Source organism: Botrytis sinoallii (assembly GCF_014898435.1).
Source record: "Botrytis sinoallii strain Bc 23 chromosome Unknown BSIN_005, whole genome shotgun sequence".
NCBI lineage: Eukaryota > Fungi > Ascomycota > Leotiomycetes > Helotiales > Sclerotiniaceae > Botrytis > Botrytis sinoallii.
Window position 1 is genome coordinate 1589542 of NW_024066032.1, and position 22141 is coordinate 1611682.

Sequence of the window (22141 nt, forward strand, 5' to 3'; positions counted from 1 at the left end):
CTTCTCCATTCATACAACATTCCCAAAGATCTCAAATAAACTTTTTGTAAGAGTGATTTCCTTGTAAATCATTAAAATGCATACTTTGCTATCATGGATTTCTCAACTTCTTCCTCCCGGCCATTCTCTTATGTCTTTCTTCTTCTTGTCTCCTCAAATCTCTGTAAAAAGCCAATTCTGGATCCTCATCATCCGATTCCTCATATTTGCTGAACTCTTGACGACTTTCGCTAGGAATAGCCACAGGTTTCCTAGCTATGTTTTCCTTTGCCACGGGAGAGTCTGGCTCTATATCCCCACCAAAATCTAGTTCCTCAACTTCCACTTCCACACCTTTACTTGGCTGTCTCAAGTCAATACCCTCGTATCGATTTCCAGTCTGAGAAACTGAACTGCTCTTCCTCTCCCTTCTTCCTGCGCTCAACAATTCAACATTTTCAAACTCCAAATTCCCTGTTCCCTTCCCCACTTCAAGTCCCCTTAACCATCCAATTTCCGCCAGAAGTGCAATATGCTGTTGTTGCAGATTCCCTCTTCTCCTCTCAAATGCTGATCCATCGCCTAGTACCCATTGCAACCTCTTCTTCACCGGGATATGTTCACCTTCATAAACCTCTTTTCTACACCCTTCCAATAGTCTGCATATGTCCAAGATACTTTCTCTTACATCATTGATGATGCCATCTAGTCTTTTGGAGGCAAATGGGCTTCGAGAAAGATATTTAGAATGTTGGGAACGGAGAAGAATAAGATGTTCTAGGTCAGTAGAAACCCGTTCGGTGAGGGAGAAACAGGTCTTTACGTCTGCTGGAGTATTCTTGATATCTTTGACGAATGCAGCGATGGAGATTGAATGAGATAGAGCCTTAAATGGGTGAATTAGTATTTCTAGGTGAAATTCGAGAAATATGTGATAGAAGAGGGGCGCATCATTTTGTGTGCATTGGGAATCCCAAGAAAGACATGCTTACCCCGGCTACACTAGCTATAGTGCTAACAGTAATAGGGTCCGGCATGATCAGTCAACCGGAGAAAGATTGAATAGATCTTAGGGATGGAAAACAGCTGTCGACAGCTTCTTGAGTTTAAGATAGTCTACAGCGATGATATCCAATGGAGAAAACGGGGAAAATGAGGAGAAGTGATAACATGCATGTGCGTGATCTAGGTAGCTTATCAGCCTCTGCCACACTGAATATTACTCAGCCTCAAAAGCCTTCTGCAGCTCCGCGGCTAAGTAGCTAGTCTTATATTCCTGAAAATGCATTACTTTTGTGGGACTTGGAACTCTGTAGTACTGAGTACTCTGACTAAGAAATTTGAGCAGTTTGTCTAGAACAACCCAACACCTTTCTGGAGCCTCATCTTCTCAATCTATGACTAGCATCTAATCTTCCATATAATGGAGCACTTATGGATTTTGTTTATTGATTAATATTAATGCTACATACTCCTTTTAGAAGTACCTCTAATACCTATCCCCTTAAATCGTTTCCCTCTCCTGCTCACAAACAACCCTCCGGCGTTCTTTTCCGTCTTTATTAATTACCTCCTCTAAACTAGGGAATACAATAATCTGGCCCTTGGTGTTCGATTCCACTCCTGCGCTTGTTTGCCAACCAAACAGCCAATTTCCTGGTTGTGCTAACAGCAGCAATCCGAACTCCCTCCCTTGATAGATGATTGAGGCGAGATTCTCGAATTGTGAACTTTTGCTACTGGGTTTTATGAAAGGCTGGAGTATGGAGTTGAGAAGGTTGATAACTCTTGCTATTGATGGGTCTTTGGAAGCGTCTTCTGGAGATTTTGATGAAGACATATGACGTGTGGATATCTCTCGCACTCGGGATAGTACGTTGCCGTGTGCTGTTGAGAAAACTTTAGAAATCACTCTATAGGAAAGACAAGAAATTCTATGGAAGAAAGTGCTGAAAAATGAATAATGCATACCATCCTGTTTGTTCAACTGCTTATTATCCTTCAAAGCTGAACGATAAAAGCTTGTGATCTCATCAGGCAACAATGAATAGTCAGAACCACTATTTAGCTCTACCCCTCTCAAGATGACCCAGGCGATAAGACTTTTGATTGCTATCTGTCGCTCACTAGAATTGCCAAGTAGTGATCCAAGCGTAGAGATCGTAGGCTCAGTTCGTTCCGAATATCCACATTTCCTCAACGTCGCCGCGAAATCCTGAGAGGTTCCAGTATGTGGTCCTGTAGTATAGTGATTTTCGACATGTTGGTAGATCAATTCTCCAAGATTTTGCATTTGGTGCCGCAATTGACTATCATCTGCTCGTTCAGCAATTACATAGCTTTGCATTTGTGTTTCGGGATCTTTGGATATTGCAACACCATGATCTGTAGTAGCATTTCTTTTGCTGTATCCATTTCCAGAGTTCCACGGTGTTTTCGATGCTCGTTTTCTCCTAAAGTAAAACCAAAGGCCAATCGAACCGAGAAGTGCACCAACAATGAAAGTAGCTATTGCGATACCAGCAATAGCTCCTCCAGAAACCGAAGAGCCATGGTGACCAGTCGCGGTTGAATTTGCAGGACCAGTATAGGTCGGAAAGCCTGTCGAGGTTGGCGATGAAGAGGTTGCTAAAGTAGTGGATTCCGTAGTAGGGCTTGCTGTGTTAGAGGCTCCCGATGCAAGACTAGCACCAGAAGGATTGGAAGATGCATTCGAACTTGACATGATTGAATTGCATGAACTTTGAAAGATACTCAACAAAATCAAATGCAAATGCCAATCTTCATTTCCAGATCAACAAGAAAACAAAGAACAAGCTCTGGGGGAATGGCATCGCGTGAGATTCATGAGGCTCTCGGCCTTAGAGCGCAGCGCCGCCTCATTAATCGGTTTGGACATGGGACGGATTAAGTACCAAGATCAATCGGTGAGTTCCCTATCTAGAGAGGAGACTCCACAAAGTTCATGTAACCAATCTAATTTGTGTTGCATTGCATGGACATTGAATTAATCTGTGCCGCAATCCTTCTCCATTAATGGATATTTCTTCAATAAGCATTGGCTTAATTGTTTTGGGGTCCAAAGCTAGTGCATGATCCTTGTCATTCCTAGAACTTTTCCCTTCATCCGGTCACAATGTTGCCATTTTTGCAGTTTTATCTTGGAATACTAACTGATATTTGAATCGCTAAGAAGCATACGAATAAATAAGATCAATCTGACAGGTGTTTTGCAAAAGTCTTGCCCTGGCGCGGACAAAATAAGTTCCACACCAAGGAAACCATTGGGTCAATATTCTAATATATTCCACAATCAAATGCTGTCAACGCTCCAATTTGAATTTATAGGTCAAATCATTTTGATATTCCAGAACAGATTAGATGTTCATATACATACCCTACTCCAAATCAGTTTACATGCTCGAATATATATTTTAAAATTTATTTTGGTGTGTGATTTAGAATCTATTTTCTCCGTGCGGAGCCTGGTTCTTTGGCCTCCACATTTACTTACTTTGTGGTGACATGAACATACATGAGTATGACAGTCTGGAATAATAGAACCAAGCAGGATAGAAACAACGAAGTTAATAGGCTGATAAGATTGCGGCTGATAGATCAGTTATTGGCTAATCACCCAAATAAGAATGTAAATCTGGGGGCTGGACTTATAGCGACATTGTCAGATAGATTACAAATTACCATTACCTGGTTGATGATTACTTTTTTGGTCAAGTAGCATCGCAAAAGTCAAATTATTCAAGATGATTATGCTGTGAAATCAATGAAGTTCTTAGAGGCCGGTACACCTTGCTCATAATCAATCAATTTCTTCTCGATCAAAAGTTCCCTATTTTTGATCCTTTTCGATTCCTCCTGGGTAAATTTGCACGCGCAAGGAAAAAAGACCACTTCAGTCACGATGGCTCCCTTCGATGATAACGCTCCGGATATCATAGTGGGGATTGATTTTGGGCAGACATACACTGGTAAGTCTAGCAACACACTGTGAGTATACACGAAATACTAAGAACCACTTCTAGGAGTTGTATGGTCAAACTTGAGCAATTCCAATCCCACCAAAAGTATTCAAGAATGGCCCGGATTACCTCCAGATTCAGTGGAAACGAAAGTTCCAACGACGATTGCATATTCACGCAATTCAAATGGTAGACATGAAACCGTTTGGGGATTCTCATGCGATCCCGATGATGAATATCATGAATTTGCAAAAGTACATGAGCATTTTAAGATCTACTTAGATCAACATAGTTTGGATTTAGCTCGGAAGGGGGGTGTAAGAGATATGCCTGAAACTGTTGACGAAGCAAAATATCTCGTGACGGATTATTTACACCAGATTTACAAGCACGTCAAACTATGTATCGAAGCTATTACCGGAAGTTGGAAAGAGAAGAGGATCGAATTTGTCTTTAGTCTTCCCACCACCTGGGATGCTTTGGACACCGTTAATAGATTCAACGAAGCGATTAGTGCGGCTGGCTTCACATCTCAAAATCCGGATAAGCATTCGGCGAAATTGGAATTGACCGAAGCTGAAGCTGCAGCTGTTTATTTTGTGACAAACTCCGAAATTGAACTTGAGAAAGGAGATATCATTCTCATTTGTGATGCAGGTGGAGGAACAACCGAGTAAGTCCTGGCTTAAGTTTAGATATTGATGCACTGTAAGTTTATCAAGTCACAGTCGCTAATTGCCTCTCTCAGCCTTGGTCTTGTCGAAGTAGCGGATCCAAACCCTCAAAGACCAGCATTGAAGCAGGTAGCAGAAGTTAAAGGTGTTGGTATCGGATCGACAATGATTGACCGAGCATTCGAACGTCTCGTACAAAATCGATTGGATGCGTATCCCGACATAGAACTTCCAGATAACCTAGCACATAAACTAGCTAGAGGTTCGTCCTTTCAGTCTATTAAACATAACTTCGGTACGACTTCAGGCAATCATGCTGTATATATACTACGACTCGATAAATTGGGAATTGGGATTGACAAAGATCTAACTCACCCGGGACTTCGGATGAAAGGGTAGAATGCAATTTTCAAGGCGAGTGAATGAATATCCAAGGCGACCAATGCTAACAAAACATAGATTCGAAATACAATCTCTGTTTGACGTGCAAATATCTGGTATAATACGTAAAATTGACAAACAACTGGACTGGATGCAAACGCATAGAAGCCATGATGATGTGGTAAGTCCTTCAAAAATGGAAAACGAGATCTTGGCTAAAATTTATAGAAATTTCTTGTCTTGAGTGGCGGTCTTGGAGGCTCACAATATGTAAAGACCAAGATTGAAGAATACTTTCATCGAAATCCTCGCCAAATAGCACATCGTATAAGAATTTTAAAATCTCAAGAGCCACGGCTTTCAGTGGTAAAGGGATTGGTGATAGATAGAAGGCAAAGAATAAAAGTTGGATCGGCGACTCTGAAAACTAGAGTGTTCGTATCTCAAACATTTCGCTTTTCGTATGACGGCAATACTAACACAATGAGAAACACAGAGCAAGAGCGAGTTACGGTGTCTTATGTCGTCAGGAATACAACCCCGCGATTCATGTAGGAGAAACCATCATAACTGATCCTTACAACAAGAAACAAAAATGGGCAACGATGCAAATTGACTGGATCATAAAAAAGGTATAGTGAATGCAATTCTCCAGACACCGACTCCTAATTCTTACAATTATCAAGGATGACACTATCGAGACTGATTCTGCTCGAGACCGACTGTTCACGAGGAAGATTATTCCGGGAGACAATAATCGAACATGGGATACAACAATTGTAATTTCCCACGAAGATCGTAACAATCTACCCACGAGTTTCAGACACTGTGAGTTCCAATCCCACCAGCATAAATATAGAAAATTAACGAATAGCTGCAGCCAATGTCTCAAAACTGTGCACAGTGCACTCGGATTTGAAGGAAGTCGACGAGGAAGAATTTGAACCGAAAAATCGAAAGCTCTGGCAACGAAAGAAATACTATCTCGCCACGTTTACCGTGCGAGTAATAGTTGCACCAGCAGATTTAAGGTTTGAACTATGGTTCAAGGGGATGAAATATAACAGAAGTCATGAGCCGCTATCGATAGATTGGGATCCCGCTGGAGCTTCATTGCGTCCACCGTCAATTGATAGACCGGTGGATGGATGGGAAAGTCGTGTGCAGTTGTAGGGGAATTTTTTGTGTAACTATTATAGTCAAGAATTCCAACGTATATAGAATAACTTATTAATAGTGTGCTGTTACTATTTAAAATAGTGTCTCTGTTTGGGGAAGATGTCGCAAAGTGGAAGCCACAGCCAAGCACAATTGTGGCTGATGCGTTTATTGACTTCCTTCACACGGATGTCAACTGAGCAGACAGCATCAAATGAAAATCGAATCCATCAAAAATTATAGGGGTCCGACAACAAAGCTTCAGCAAAATAGGACGCTAGGTGGTTCTTCCTATGTAGGTACTGAATCATATTCAAAGCTATATACACAATGATTCTAAGCGTCTCAATCACGCTGCCCCTGCCAATTATGTACAAAACTACAACCCTTGCCCCTCTAGTCTAAACATAAGCAATGGTTACTGACTTATCAGTAACACTAGACTTTCGTTAGGACAGTATTCGAGCTAGTCTCAATATCCAAATTACCGCGCCAGATGGTGTGACCGTTTTGGAAGCAGTAGTAGCGACTGCGTCGGAGAAAACAACACTTCCATAGTTTGCGAGACCGATAGTGCTAGAATCAACGCTCAAATCCTCCATGATCCATTCAGCACTAACACCACACAAAGTATTCGCCGAGGAAACGGTCCTGGTGTATGATTTTCCTGTGGATTTATTTTTCATAACAACGGTTCCTTGGTTGAGGCCACTAGTGGTGATATTTACGGAGATAACCTGGAGTTGTTAGTTTGGTTCCTGCATTACGGCAATAAGACTAGGAAACTTACATCTTCAGCTGTGAGAGTACCTAAATCAATGACTTGAGTTGCGGCGGGGTACCATTCATACCAAGCATAGTATGAAATTTCACCCGTCGATTTCTCAATTGTGGCATCAACACCTGCTTGCCAGAGGTTGTTACAATTATATCCATCAATACCAACCCAGGTAGAAGCCGTGAAGTCTGATGCTGAGGTCTCTCCTGTAGTACCAACCTGTGGCTTGGGTATCGAAAAAGAAGCAGAAACACCAGTATAAACAGCACCAGTAAGAACAGCACCAGACCAGCTCTCATTGTAGTATTCGGAACGAGCAGCGTTCTTGTTTCGCTGAGCAAGTCTTTGCTTGGCATTGAGCTTCGTTGTTGGTGCTGCAACAGCCGAGCTTACAAGGAGAGCTGCGACGGCAATTGAGTACTTCATGTTGATAGATGGTAATGATAGTTTCAAGAACGAAGACAGATAAAACAAGTAAAGATTTGAAGCAACTTGCTTTTGAGAGAATCAAAGAGCAGAACGAGTGAATATAGCTTGAAAACTCGTCAGATGAATGATAGACTTCAAAGCAACTTGGCTGAGCTTAAGTTATATAAGACAAGACACCTTTCCCAACCATCGTATTACCATGTAATTGTCTAATCTGTAATTTCAAGAAGTACGGTACATACTCGCAGAGCAGTACGAATTCTTCTAATTTCCATATTGCTATGGAAATTATAGAAGACTGGAAGAATCTCGTTTCAGTTTCATATAGATTATCTTCGAGGAGATTCAATGCCGATTACCATTTAGCAAACGGCTTTCAGTAAAATCAGTGGAATCAGTGGACCCATCATATCATGGATGACACTCTGTCTCAGATCTTATGGTGTGCACGATATGAGAATCAAACTCTAAAATCTGGAGAAACTGTTGCTCATCTATTCCGCAAGCTGGACATATTGCCAAGTGCACTTACGAGGGCGTGTTTTTGATGAGGGCCCGGGTCCGTGCACAGGCACTTTTCACACCAAAACTTACCTACTTTAGAATTCAATATTAAATTTAATTAATATTATTTTATATTTGAAAAACTATATATAAATAGACTTTAATATAGAATTTTATAAAATCATTTTACATTCTTTATAAGTTTTTCTAATCTAATCAAAATCCATAAGAAATTATTATTGTTTAAAATTATTATAAAAATAATACTTATTTAGAGTATTAAAATTCTATATAAGATTTATTAATCGATATCGTATTTAAATAAAGAAAATTGATATTAAAATAATTATTTATTAAATCTTTAAATATATATTGAGTTTCAAAGTTTTATAAAGAATATTCAAATTATATTATATTTATAAAAATAGGGAATAAAAGTATACTTTTGTCACAGCGCCAACTATATGATCTATAGTTGCCTTGTATCTCAGGCATAGCATACTAGTGCGCCCTATTTCCTATAAGTAGGGCTTTACTTTTTCATAGTTCTTCTACCCTTATAATATAATATAAGTCTTTATCCATACCTTGATAATTTATATTATCTTCAAATAAACTATTACAGCTTTATTTCTTATTTTATTTCCAAAGCCCTATTAATGCCTTATCCCAATCACGCTGATCATATTTATTATTGATTTATTATATATCTTACCACCAATATTTTGAACCTCAAAAAGTTGCTGAAGATAGGTAAACAAGTATTTATACCAGAAGCACTTGTATCTAGCTTACCTTCGCAATTTCTTTTCTTAAATCACATTCTCAATTCTGTTGAAATCGATATTTCTTTCTTTACAAATCTATTCAATAATCTAAATGCTATATACTTTACTATTACTCAAGTTATATTTGAATTAATCGAATCAATTGCAAGCTCATTACAAGTCCAAACTACTACTACTCAGACTCAAGCTATCAATACTCAATCAAAGATTATCGAATTGAAAGATATAATTAAGATATTGAAGATTACTATTTGTAATAATTCATAAGCTTTATTTTATCACAAATATCTTATTACCTCTAAAAAGTTTAATAATGATAAACAAAATATCATAAAGTATTAGATCAATATATAACTTTCATAGTATAATCAATTATTACTTGACTACAGATTACAAAAATAAATCAGAGTTTTAGAAAATCATATTTCTTATTAGTCTATTTTCTGATTTTGTTTATACAAATAATTAGATATACTTTGATATAATTATAGATAATGCATATGATTTCGATCTTTGGCTCTCTGAATGGCATACTATAGCAGGCATTTGGTGTGAATTAAATAAATAATATCAAACTCTAGATTTCTTATACAAAGTTTTTATAAATTATAATAAATGTAAAATAAAGAAGATCCTATTTGATAACTTTATTACTGAATTCAAACAGCTTGTTATCAAATATAAGAAGATTGCTGAATAATAAGTCGCTGATTTTAAATTCAAAGTTTTATAAGAACTAATTAATACTTCAGTTAATCGTTCTAATAAATCTTTTGCTGCTAATATTGACATATAAATAGTCTGGTGGCAAGATATCTATAATGATTTAGAGGAGAAGATTTATCTTGATAATTAATATAAGAATCAAGGCATCAATTTTAGCAATCAGAAAAAATCTAATAAAAAAAGCCTGCTATTATTATTATAATATCTATATCTAATCTCTTTAGAGATCCTATATAACTGGATGTTATTTGTTAAGGTCAGCAACTCTTATTATATTATAATAGAGAACAATATCTAGATCTTAGCCTTTATCTTTATTATAAAAAGCCTGATTATATCAAATTCAACTACAAAGAAAAGCAATATAATAATACAAAATATAATATCAATTTAGAAACTATACAATACTCTGATTATTCTTTTGCTATAAATCAATACACTTTGAATATTCATCATTTTCCTATTATCAATTACTATTACAATCCTGGATCTTATTATAATGTTTATAGTTTTATTTATCAGAATACATTCCTATCTGCTAATCGTTTCTGATTATTGTAGTACTATTTCGATATATCTCTCTAGTCCCCACTAATAATAGAGATCTGAGCGGATTCGTTGAAGGCTCTATATATTCGAATGATAGTGGAAATTCAATTTTTTAGTTAAGTATATTAAAAGACTCATGAATAAATCGAATCTATTATCTATTATCTAAATAAATATATGAAAAAGCCTCACACTATATGTAATAGTATCATTCAAAAAATTTCTATCTCAATTTATCATACAAAATCAGGATCTCAAATACAACGATTATAACAAATTATATTAAAGGAATCTTATAATACCATGATACCGTTAATATGCGATCATAAGCAACCTGTCGCACCGCCGAGCGTGTCGGGTCGCGACCCAATCGCTCCAACAACAACAACAACAACCATATCAACAACTAAAGCAAGTGAAGATAACGATATATAATCTATCTACAAAGCAATAACCAATCAATTCTATAAAAAAAACAGAAAGCAATAAATAACCCTAAAGATTGTGAGTGCAATCAACATATACATTAAAATCCTAAACAAAACGGAATTGAGCTACACTGATACACTGAGGTCTGTATGTATTGATGATATAATTAAGATTATAAGACAAGCCGGGCTTATATAAAGAATCCCTATATTAATTACAAAAGCAACCCCAAAGAGAATTATCAAATTCTATACTAATACACTCAAGATTAAAAGAACGCCTCAAATACTAAAGGATGCCAAGACAAGCACACCCAAAATAATGGAAATGATACAGAAGCATAAACGACAAAAACAAAACAGCTATACAATCTTTATAAAAATAGGAAGTGGGTAACAAATAATCACCAATAATCCTTTCGAATTGTAATTAAAGATTATAAAAGCAATTCCTAGATTAAGACTCAAATTAATCCCTTCACTCTATTACAACAAAACAAAATAAACTTTAGGATACAAAACGCTAGAGGAATGTAAGAATCTCTTGTAAAACGAAAATCGTATATAGTTGATTACCGTGTTTAATGCGGATGATGTTTAAATTGCGGAGACCTGATACAATTATATTGTGCTTTAGGTTCCTCACAATATACTAGGTGTGCTTATAATATTTCTAGATATGATTATTCGAAAAGAGATCAAGGTATAGGTAGGAGAGAAACCAATACAATACAGAGTCTTTAAGTACAAAGTAAACCCTTTTATAAAAAGAGTCAACTGGATTATTAGTTTCAAAAAACAATAAAAACCATTCCGGTTATTTAATATTAGTGAATACTCGAAGCCCCTTAACAGATCGCGATGCCCTTAATTACAATAATATTTTAATAAGTGCTAGTTATATTATAACCCGTATATGTGTTATTGCCCGGCTTGTTGCTTTAGGTATAGCAAACTGACTACTAAACATACCAACAGAAAGATCTATAAGCAATATCAAAACAATACTTAATATACGGGATACCTAGAATCCTTTCAATCTGTGTATAACAATTACCTAGCAATACCATAATCAGTTAATGGAAAACTAATCAGGCTTATTTACCAACAAATAAAAGAAGTCAGAATTACTAGCCAAAGAAAGACTTAGGAAACATGTAAGGAAAAGGTACCTACTTCAACACTAGCCAAATAATCTCAAATGGTTATCTCCAACTCTTTGTATTGGAAGCTTATATTATTATTTATAAGAATGAATAGCAATTAATGATTAATTATTTAAATAGGTCTGATTAGGGGAGGGCTTCTCCAATAGTCTGATTTACACTTTGGACTGTAATCTTTTATATTGTATTAACAAAGGGGTAAACTATAATGTAACAGTTATAACTGAAAAAGCCTTCTCACCTCCCGATTCTGAAATAAACGAAAGAAATAAATCAAACATTAACAAAACCACTACCACTCCTATATAAATCGTATAACCAGTACAAACTTAATAGGGAAAAAGAGACTCACAATTGTATAAGCAAATGTGGGGTGCGGACATTTTAATTATATTATTTTTCTACAGATTACTAGAAAAACTAATATGGATATTATCTATATCCAAAAACCCCGACTATACAATAACTCGATAACCCAAAATCATATCATATATAATCGATATCAGCTAATCGATATCTAGAAAGCAATTGATAGCTTTAAACATGGGTTACAAATAATATCTATATATAAAAAGGAAGCAACTTGAAGGTCAGACAAATGAGGTAGACTGGAAGTAGGGATTTACTTTAGATCAATGTTAATGGGTATTCGATTTTTAATATTTATTGCACCCCATTTGATTTACTAATAATAAAATATATATTTGGATTAGAGATTGCTTTAGGGATTAGTATAATTATCGAAGATAATTTCAATACTAAATATAATCTGTAAGAACCTGGAGTAGCAATTATCAATCAAAATAACACACTTACACAATGGGCTGTCGAATAGGGAATGGAGTATATCGAGACTTTTAGTGCTTTATGTATACAAGGGGATATATTCTGGATCTGACCTTTTCCAATCTGATTACCACTACAATAATGATTGATAACAATCTGTATAACAGCTTCAATCATGCTACTCAAATCACTACCATCTCGAATAAAGAAACCTCTAAATACAAACAAACATACATCCGGATATACAATTTAGATTTACTCTGCCTGGTAGGTATAATAACCAACCGCTTAGCGAATCTTTAGAACCCGGACCTCCAATCTATCTACAATATCGACAAACTAATTGCCAAACTCACAAGCACACTAAGCGCTTTTATAGTAATTGTAGAGTAAAAAGGCCACAAACCCTATCAATCATCCCCATAATAGACCGACGAGTATAAGGAAACACACCGAACATATACACAAACCAAAAGAACTGGAAACTACTGATGGAATAGCAATTACCTAGCAGGATCTATAAAGGGTTATACGAGTATCGAAACAAATCTATTGGATTAAATGCTTGAATAATGTACAGGGACAATTAGGAACTATATAAAGTCATGAATTAATACAAATTGACCTCAGAAACCAAACCTCAAAACCTCTCCTCTAATAATCAAAGGCCAAAAGATTACTAATATCAAGAAAAAAGCCAAAATACTTTTTATAACAATATTTAATCACTTTAAAATATCAAATGATTTACAGCATAACCCTTTATAAAAACAGAACTGCTAGATGACCTTACCATAAAAAAGAATAATCATTACAGAGAAAATGGAAAAATATGTAATAGAAGTCAGGAGTATGTTATCTGGAGTTGATTGGGTAATTGTTTACCTCCTTAAGGTGTGCTGGTTTAATACAAAGAGTGTAATATATAAGATTTTCGCAACCTGTTTAGGTTTAGCTATTATTCTGACGAGTGGAAACTTGTTGAAGTAGTTATACTGTCCAAGGTTAGTAAGAAGAATAAAATGTTCTTGAAATTGTAGAGGTTGATTGTATTGATATTGTATATTAGAAAAGGACTAGAAAGGTATATCGCTAGTCAAATTGTATGGACGGCTATGAGATATAATGTTATCAGCTCTCAGTATTGCGAAGTGCTACCAAAAAGAGCCGGTATTGATCTTATAGCTGTCTTTACTCATAATACTAAGTGTATTTTAGTAGCTGATAAAGTGGTTATATTAGTAATAATGAATGTATAAGGTGTCTATGATGTACTCCTTAAAAGACAGTTTTTATAATATATGAAGAAGCAGAGTTGGCTTATAACGCTCTTGCAATTTGTTGATTCATTTCTGATTGAAAAATATATGTGTATAAGGTTTAAGGGAATCACAATATAGAATTTCCCGGTTATATGCGGTACCCCCCAAAAATCACTACTCTTCTTTATCCTGTATACCCTTTATCTTATTAAACTTCTTAATCAAGATAAAACACAATGCTTTGGATATACTAATGATATAGTTATATATCATATATTTAAGAACCTATCTACAAATATAGACAAAAAGACCATTGTCCTCCGCAAGGAGCCTGGCTGGTTCAGTGGTAGAGTGATCGGGTCACTCTCCTACTGTTCTATCGATTTATGGCTATAGCGATCTGATCCACATGATCTACCCTACTATACCACCTCATATGCCCACCTTTAATGTGGACCCTCTAACACAGCCCACTGAGCTCCGACAATCTACCCACTAACCCTAATAGAGCTTTTCTATTATAGGCCGCAAAAAACAATCGATCGAATACTAAAGGGGAACTGATCCCCCTCCCAGCCGCACCACTACGCCTATACGCATTCCGCTACTCAGCGGAACCATCATTCCAACTACTCCTCTCGAGCAGCCCCAATAACCGAATCCTCCACTCCTCTGGAGCACCATCACACACACACCCACTTCTTCTTGAAGCAACACACCTATACACACACCACTCCTGTCCATAAACATAATTCTATAAACAAAAATAATTATACATCAGAGCGCTCCCTCCCATAAGCAGAAGGAAGCGCTAGGAATATGGGGCCAATCAAAAACAGCCCTATTTGCAATCATTACACTAACTTGTTTAGGATATATAGAAGGAACTAGGTTTACCCTGTAAGGTTTTACTAGCGTGCGCATCAGCGCCTTTCTGTATTTGTAACTCTAGATCTAGCCACGTCTTTCATACCCCTCGGGAGGTCCTCTACAAGACGTTAATCACTATAAATAAATAAATAAATAAATATCTACAAATATATATATACTCCACCAAACTGTTCAACACATCCTACAATAGAAAGATCAGAATAAAATCTTTTTCGCTCCAGAAAAGTTTGAGTTATTTCACCTATCGAGGAAGTATGAAATTGCAAATCTGATTATAAGGATAAATCGGAATCTAATTATTATACCGATCTTTTTAGGGCTTATCAACAGAGTACAACTGACTTTACATTAGCTTAACATCTTTTTTGATCGGCGCCTAACATTCCTACAGCATATCAAAACATACACCACAAAAGCTATACATATTATATCCCACATCCAATCAATAACTCATACAGCCTACAGACCATTTGTAACCTGCTTACAAAAAGCAATTATTACCTATATACTCCCTATCGCCCTCTTCAACTTCGAAGTATAATTCAATAAACTATACAAACAACACCCAAATACAGATTATATTCCAATCAGTATTAGAATCAAGAAATATATCAACCTAGTTAGCAAAACGATTTATAATACAATACAGGGAGCTTTACTTATCTATAAGACGATCCTGATGACCGCACTCCTTATAAAAGTTAGTCTCCCAGCTGGAATTGTTATACTAAAGCAAGTCAGACTAAGGTTTGTGTTTTGGCTTCAGACAGTAAATACACAATATCTACTTGTAAACCAATTAAAACTGTACATCAGAAAGAAAAACGAGATAACAGGTATTCTGAAAGATCCCAATCACAAAACTACAAAGAATAGGATAGATAATCCCTACCATCGAGTGCCCCAGACTTTTACGGCCTTACTTCTCTCTGAGTGCTGTATCGATTTAATAAATGGTATAAATAAAAAGACACCACAAAAGTATTCAAGGAATAATAGAACTTAATCCCCCAAAAAGACTATTCTATATTTTCAAACAGATCTAAACAATATGATGAATATAATCATTGTATAGGATACAGCTTTGTAATCTATTACAACAAGTAATAAATCGATATTAGCTACAACTATATATACGAATAGTTGTATGTTTTTGATGTTAAGGCAATTGGTGCGTAGCGGGGACTAAAATGTTTTCTGAGTATTATTAATCGCCCCTACCAGAAACAAATATAGTTATATATTGATAGTATCTTAGTAATCTAAGAAATATAAGAAAGTGCTATTGTCTTCTTTCAATAAGTATATTACAAATGCTATTAAGTAATATAATATTATAATATTATAATCAAATAATCCCCTGGTATACTGAGATTAAGGGCAACAAGGCAGCCGATTGTCTTGCTGATCAGGGTATGCTGGGCCGCTTGACTCTGGCTTATCCTGCCTTTCTATAGTTAGTAGTTTTCGCTTTGTTCTATATACCAAATATCAGTGCTTCAAGAGTAGATAGTAAAAGGAAAAAAGGGTCTGATCTCCGAAACGTATAATATATAAAAACCGATATATAATACTCTCAAAACCAAAAAGCCTGTCACGGCGCCAACTACATGATCTGTAGTTGCCTTCGTGCCTCAGGCACAGCATACTAGCGCGCCCTACTTCCTATAAGTAGGGCTTCACTCTTCCATAGCTCTTCTACCCTTATGGTACAATATAAGTCTTTACCCGTACCTTGACAGTTTGTACCATCTTCAAATAAGCTATCACAGCTTTATTTCTTATTTTATTTCCAAAGCCCCACCGACGTCTTGTCCCGATCGCGCCGATCGCACCCACCGTTGATCCATTGTACACCCTGCCGCCGATGTTTTGAGCCTCAAAAGTGCCGAAGATGGGTGAAACAAGCACCTGCACCAGAAGCGCCTGCATCTGGCTTACCTCCGCAGTTCCTTTTCTTGAACCACGTTCTCAACCTCCGCCGAAGCCGATATCTCTCCCTTTACAGACCTATTCAATGATCCAAACGCTGCACACTTCGCTGCCGCTCAAGCCGTGTTTGAATCGATCGAATCGATCGCAGGCTCATTACAAGCCCAAGCTGCCGCTGCTCAGGCCCAAGCCACCGATGCTCAATCAAAGATTGTCGAATTGAAAGACACAATTGAGACATTGAAGATTGCTGTTCGCAATAATTCGCAAGCTTCACCTCGTCGCAAGTATCTCGCCGCCCCCGAAAGTTCAGTGGTGATGAGCAAGATATCGCAAAGCGCCAAGATCAGTACACGACTTTTCGTAGCGCAGTCAATCGCTGCTTGACCGCGGATTACGAAAATGAATCAGAGTTTCAGAAAATCCACATTTCTTGCTAGCCTACTTCTGGCCCCTGCTTATACGAACAATCAGATACACTTTGATACAATCACAGACAACGCGCATGATTCCGACTTTGGCCCTCTGGATGGCGCACTGTAGCAGGCATCTGGCGTGAATTAAACAAGCAATACAGACTCTAGATCTCTCACGCAAAGCTTTCCATGGATTACGATAAATGTAAAATGAAGAAGACCCCATTTGGTAACTTTATTTACCGAATTCAAGCAGCTCGCTATCAAATGCAAGAAGACTGCCGAACAACAAGTCGCTGATCTTAAACTCAAAGTCTCACAAGAACTAATCGATGCTTCAGTTAACCGCCCCCATAAACCTTCTGCCGCCGACATCGACGCGTGGGTAGTCTGGTGGCAAGGCATCTACGATGACTTAGAGGAGAAGATTCATCTTGACAATCAACGCAAGAACCCAAGGCCACCAACTTCAGCGATCAGAAAAAACCCAATGAAAAGAAGCCTGCTATCGCTGCTGTAATACCTACGCCTGATCCCTCTGGAGATCCTATGCAACTGGATTGCTGCTCGCCAAGGCCAGCGACCCTTATTACGTTACAATAGAGAAACAATGTCTATATCTTGGCCTCTGTCTTTATTGCAAAAAGCCCGGTCATATCAAATTCAACTGCGAAGAAAAGCGACGCAACGATGCAAAATATAATACCAACTCAGGAACCATACAATAACCCGATCGTTCCCCCTGCTACGAACCAACACGCTCCGAATGTCCACCGTTTTCCCGTTACCGATCACCATCACAACCCCGGACCCTATCGCAACGCTTATAGCCCTACTTACCAGAATACATTCCCGCCTGCTAATCGTTTCCCGACTGCCGCGGCACCATTTCGATACGCCTCTCCAGTCCCCACTGGCAGCAGAGATCTGGGCGGATTCGTTGAAGGCTCCGTACATTCGGATGATAGCGGAAATTCAATTCCCCAGCCAAGCATGTTAAAAGACTAACCTCGATTCATAGTCGCGAATCGAGGTTCGTTGTGGAAAGTTTGCCTTTGTGGATTAAGAGATCGGTTATGTCTAGGGATCCTTTGTATCTTAGAACAATGAATAGCAAATCTCTTAAAATCTCAACGGAAATTTTCCTTGCGCCTAACGTGATCATCCCACTCATTGGCTTAGTAGATAGTGGAGCCGCGGGATATGGGTTTATAGATAGAACCCTCATATCCAAGCTTGGTATCCCTACACGTCCCCTCCCTACTACCCGCAACCTGTTACTTGCAGACGGAAGGACTTCTGATATCCTATCTCAGTATGCACTGTTAGATATACGGATTAACAATCATAAAGAATTGGCTTATTCTATATTACCAATCTTTCCGACGCGGACCCTATGATCCTCGGTCTTCCATGGCTTCAGCGCCATAACCCTACCATTAATTGGGCAACAATGACTCTTAAGTTCACGTCCACGTACTGCTCCAGATATTGCTGCCCAGTTAACTCTGCTGCAACTGTCGTCCCCGATCGTAACGATGTGCCGACCCCAGCAGACACAGCGCTCAATCCAATACCACGTACACCCGTTAGGAAGTCTATTTTGAAGTCTACTTCGAAGAAATCTACCTCAACCCCATATCGTGCCTTTGCCGAAGAAGTCATCGACGAAAGTCTCCAGACTCCCTCCTTCTCACCCCAAGACCAGTCGATACTTTTGGAATACGATCCTCCGACTCCAGCTGTGGAGAAGAATACTGATAGAAACCTCTACAACATAGATCCTGCTGATCCAATGCCACCCGACTCAAACCGCCGCTACACTCACCGAATCAACGGAAAAACAGAGACCCGCGCCAAGATGATACCAAACCGGCCGATCCTGAAACCGGCCCCAGCGCGGATCATCGCAGGCTCTAGGATACACAAAAGACCGCCACGAAACCAAAAACGTTTTACCCCCATTGAACCCCCTATCGCTACAGAAGCCCTCTGAGGAACCGACTGACGCCTTACGAAATATCCGACAGAAAATGAACGATATAAAGTTCCTCACAGCTAATAGCTTTGTTCAATTCTGTAAAGATCAGGAAGCTTATATCACAAAAGTAACCTGGGATGAATTAGATAGAGCTTGCGAGTTACACCGTATAATAACAAACGATCCTATTCAACTACGTCGCAGTATCATGGAAAGCGATATCAAGAAGTTCATGGAAAAGACCGACCGACCCGTACCATCTACAACAGAGATTCAGAGCAAGCTACCACCCTGGCTTCGCGATCTGTTCGCTGGGTTCTTACCCTCCCTCGCCAACGAGCTCCCGCCACGACGCTCTTGGGATCACAAGATCGAGATCATGCCAGGCAAAGAGCCCCCGTACAACAAAGGTCGCCCAATGTCCCCAGCCGAGCTCCAAGTCGTTCGCAAATGGCTCGATGATAACCTAAATAAAGGATTCATCCGCGAATCCCGCTCCCGATCGGCCGCCCCACTCCTCCTAGCTGCAAAGCCCGGGGGGGCGTTCGAATTTGCCAGGACTACCGTGGACTGAACAATGTTACTATTAAGAACCGTTATCCGCTGCCACTGATCAAAGAAACCCTCGATGCCTTATGCTATGCTAAAGTTTATACCAAATTGGATATCATCGCCGCGTTCAATAAACTACGGATCGCGGAAGGTCACGAATGGAAGACCGCTTTTACAACTCGTTTCGGCTTATTCGAATCCCTGGTGATGCCTTTCGGCCTTTGCAATGCTCCTGCCTCGTTTCAGAACTATATCAATCATGTTCTTTTTGATCTCCTGGATAAGAATTGTACAGCGTACCTAGACGATATCTTGATCTACTCTGAGAATGTTACAGATCATCGAAAGCAAGTTCGCGAAGTCGTGCAGAGACTCATTGACGCTGGATTACAAATTGACATTGACAAATGCGAGTTCGAAACGAGGAGAACGAAGTACCTCGGCCTGATCATTACTCCTGGTGGTATCGAGATGGACCCCGACAAGGTTAAGACTATCCTCGAATGGAAGTCGTTAACTAAGCTAAAAGACCTCCAACGCTTTCTAGGGTTCGCCAACTTCTACCGACGCTTCATTCGCAACTTTTCTAAAATCACGGAACCTTTAAACCGCCTGCTGAAAAAAGAGAATATATGGAATTGGACTGCTGATCAAGAGAATGCCTTTGAAAACCTGAAGCATGCCTTTGCCTCCGCTCCAGTCCTTGCAATGTTTGATCACCACCGCCGCACAGTTGTCGAGACAGATGCTTCCGACTGGGCTGCGGGCGGAGTACTCTCTCAGTATGACGATGAGGGCCGACTACGCCCGGTTGCATACTTCTCCTCAAAACACAGCGCTGCCGAATGCAACTACGAGATCTATGATAAGGAACTACTAGCTATCATCAAGTCCTTAGAAGAATGGAGACCCGAACTATATGGAACTCAAGAGCCGTTCGAGATCATTACTGATCATAAGAATCTAGAGTACTTCACATCGACAAAGATGTTGAATCAAAGACAAGCTAGATGGGCTGAATTCCTGGCTGGTTTCAACTTTCGTATCATATACAGACCGGGTCTTAAAGCAGTTCGCCCCGATGCACTGAGTAGGAAAGCAGAAGATCGCCCTGTACACGCCGACCCTAATGACGACCGAATCAAGAATCGCTTACAAACAGTCCTCCCGAAAAGAGTATTCGACACCGCTGCATTCAAGAACCTCATCCGACAAACAAATAACGACATCGACCTCACCGCGGCGCCTATGGGTATGATCATCCCCGATACTGAGAAGCCGATCGACGATCTTATCGATAAAGCATACGAATCATCCGAATTGGTCACTACCATGCGTAAAACACTTCAGAACCCAACTGCTCGCCATTGGCCGCTATCGATCCGAAAAGACCTCCGAATCGCTCTTCAAGACTGTAGATTAATCAATAATAAAATTTTCTATCGCGACCGCCTCTTTGTTCCCCCCTCCGCTGAGCTTCGCACCCAGATCATATACCGAACGCACTCCACTGGTCCGGCAGGACATCCCGGTCGAGTTAAAACTATTGATCTCGTCTCCCGCACATACTGGTGGCCCAATATGTCGAGGGAAATCGAAACTTACGTACAAGCCTGTCAACTCTGCTTCCGAACCAAAGCCTCCCGTCTTGCCGCACCCGGATTCCTAGAACCCCTGCCAGTACCATTCCGCCCCTGGTCCGATATCTCCATTGACTACATTACACCGCTACCAATCAGCGAACGCTATGGCAAAAAGCATCAACATATCGTCACAGTTGTCTGCCGCCTAACGAAAATGCGTCATTTCATCCCGGTTATAGGACTGTCCGCAGAGGAGCTCGCCGATCGGTTCGTCGAAAAAGTCTACTGCCTACACGGTGCACCTGACAATATAGTATCCGATAGAGGTTCACAATTTATATCAGAATTCTGGAAGCACTTATCCGAGCGTCTATCGATCACTTTGAAACGATCCTCCTCGTTCCACCCCGAGTCCGACGGACAAACAGAGAGGATCAATGCCATGGTAGAACAATATCTTCGGGCTTTTATGAACTTCCACCAAGATGACTGGTACGATTGGCTCCCACTCGCGGAGTTTGCGCTTAATAATACCACCTCAGAGACTACCGGCGTATCCCCATTCTTCGCTAACTACGGTTTTCACCCACGCCTCGGCGTTGAGCCCTCTTCACCTGTTCCCCCAAACCTATCATATCAACGCAAACGCGAGTTCCTAAAGGCCAACGAGATTGCGGACCGATTTGATATCATCCTAACAAAATTGAAAGCCCTAGCCGCTCAATCCATTCAGAGATATGAAGATTACGCTAACAAGACTCGCACCGACGCCCCTCTATACAAAGAAGGTAACAAAGTATGGGTTAGTACTAAGAATATGAAAACCAATCGCCCGATGAAGAAAGGTGATGACAAATGGGATGGCCCCTATAAGATTCTAAAAGTTTATAAACGAGCCTGTCTACTCCAGCTCCCCACTAGTTTTAAGATCTTTCCAGTATTCCACAACTCATTACTCCGACCACTCCACCGCTCACCTGGACTAGCCGGTCAAGAAGCGATCAACGAAGCCGAATCCCGTCGAAACCAAGGCCGTATCCTAGAAAGAGATGACGAAACGAACGAGGAAACCGAGCGGTGGGAATTCGATAAACTACTTGACTGCCATAACGAGGACGGATTTCACTACCAAGTCAAATGGAAACATCACCCAGCATCTTGGCAACCCGCCGAAGACCTTCGCGGCCAAGAAGACACG

The 22141-nt window shown here is 39.3% G+C and overlaps 4 protein-coding genes across 4 annotated transcripts; 1 reads left to right on the plus strand and 3 right to left on the minus strand.

Annotated features, from left to right (window-relative positions):
* Positions 1-91: 91 nt before the first annotated feature.
* Positions 92-1016, minus strand: EAF02_003613 (uncharacterized protein; the record flags this gene model as incomplete). Its single annotated transcript, XM_038899661.1, has 2 exons — positions 92-865; positions 972-1016. The coding sequence occupies 2 exons, from the start codon at positions 1014-1016 to the stop codon at positions 92-94; spliced, it is 819 nt and encodes a 272-aa protein (XP_038760588.1).
* Positions 1017-1483: 467 nt separating this feature from the next.
* Positions 1484-2704, minus strand: EAF02_003614 (uncharacterized protein; the record flags this gene model as incomplete). The annotated part of the gene is made up of 2 exons (XM_038899662.1): positions 1484-1866; positions 1951-2704. 2 exons carry the CDS (start codon positions 2702-2704, stop codon positions 1484-1486), a joined length of 1137 nt encoding a protein of 378 aa, XP_038760589.1.
* Positions 2705-3901: 1197 nt separating this feature from the next.
* Positions 3902-6187, plus strand: EAF02_003615 (uncharacterized protein; the record flags this gene model as incomplete). The annotated part of the gene is made up of 8 exons (XM_038899663.1): positions 3902-3968; positions 4023-4632; positions 4708-5028; positions 5093-5195; positions 5243-5448; positions 5511-5646; positions 5701-5842; positions 5895-6187. The coding sequence occupies 8 exons, from the start codon at positions 3902-3904 to the stop codon at positions 6185-6187; spliced, it is 1878 nt and encodes a 625-aa protein (XP_038760590.1).
* A 386-nt stretch (positions 6188-6573) lies between these two features.
* Positions 6574-7376, minus strand: EAF02_003616 (uncharacterized protein; the record flags this gene model as incomplete). Its single annotated transcript, XM_038899664.1, has 3 exons — positions 6574-6615; positions 6661-6909; positions 6963-7376. The coding sequence occupies 3 exons, from the start codon at positions 7374-7376 to the stop codon at positions 6574-6576; spliced, it is 705 nt and encodes a 234-aa protein (XP_038760591.1).
* Positions 7377-22141: the final 14765 nt, after the last annotated feature.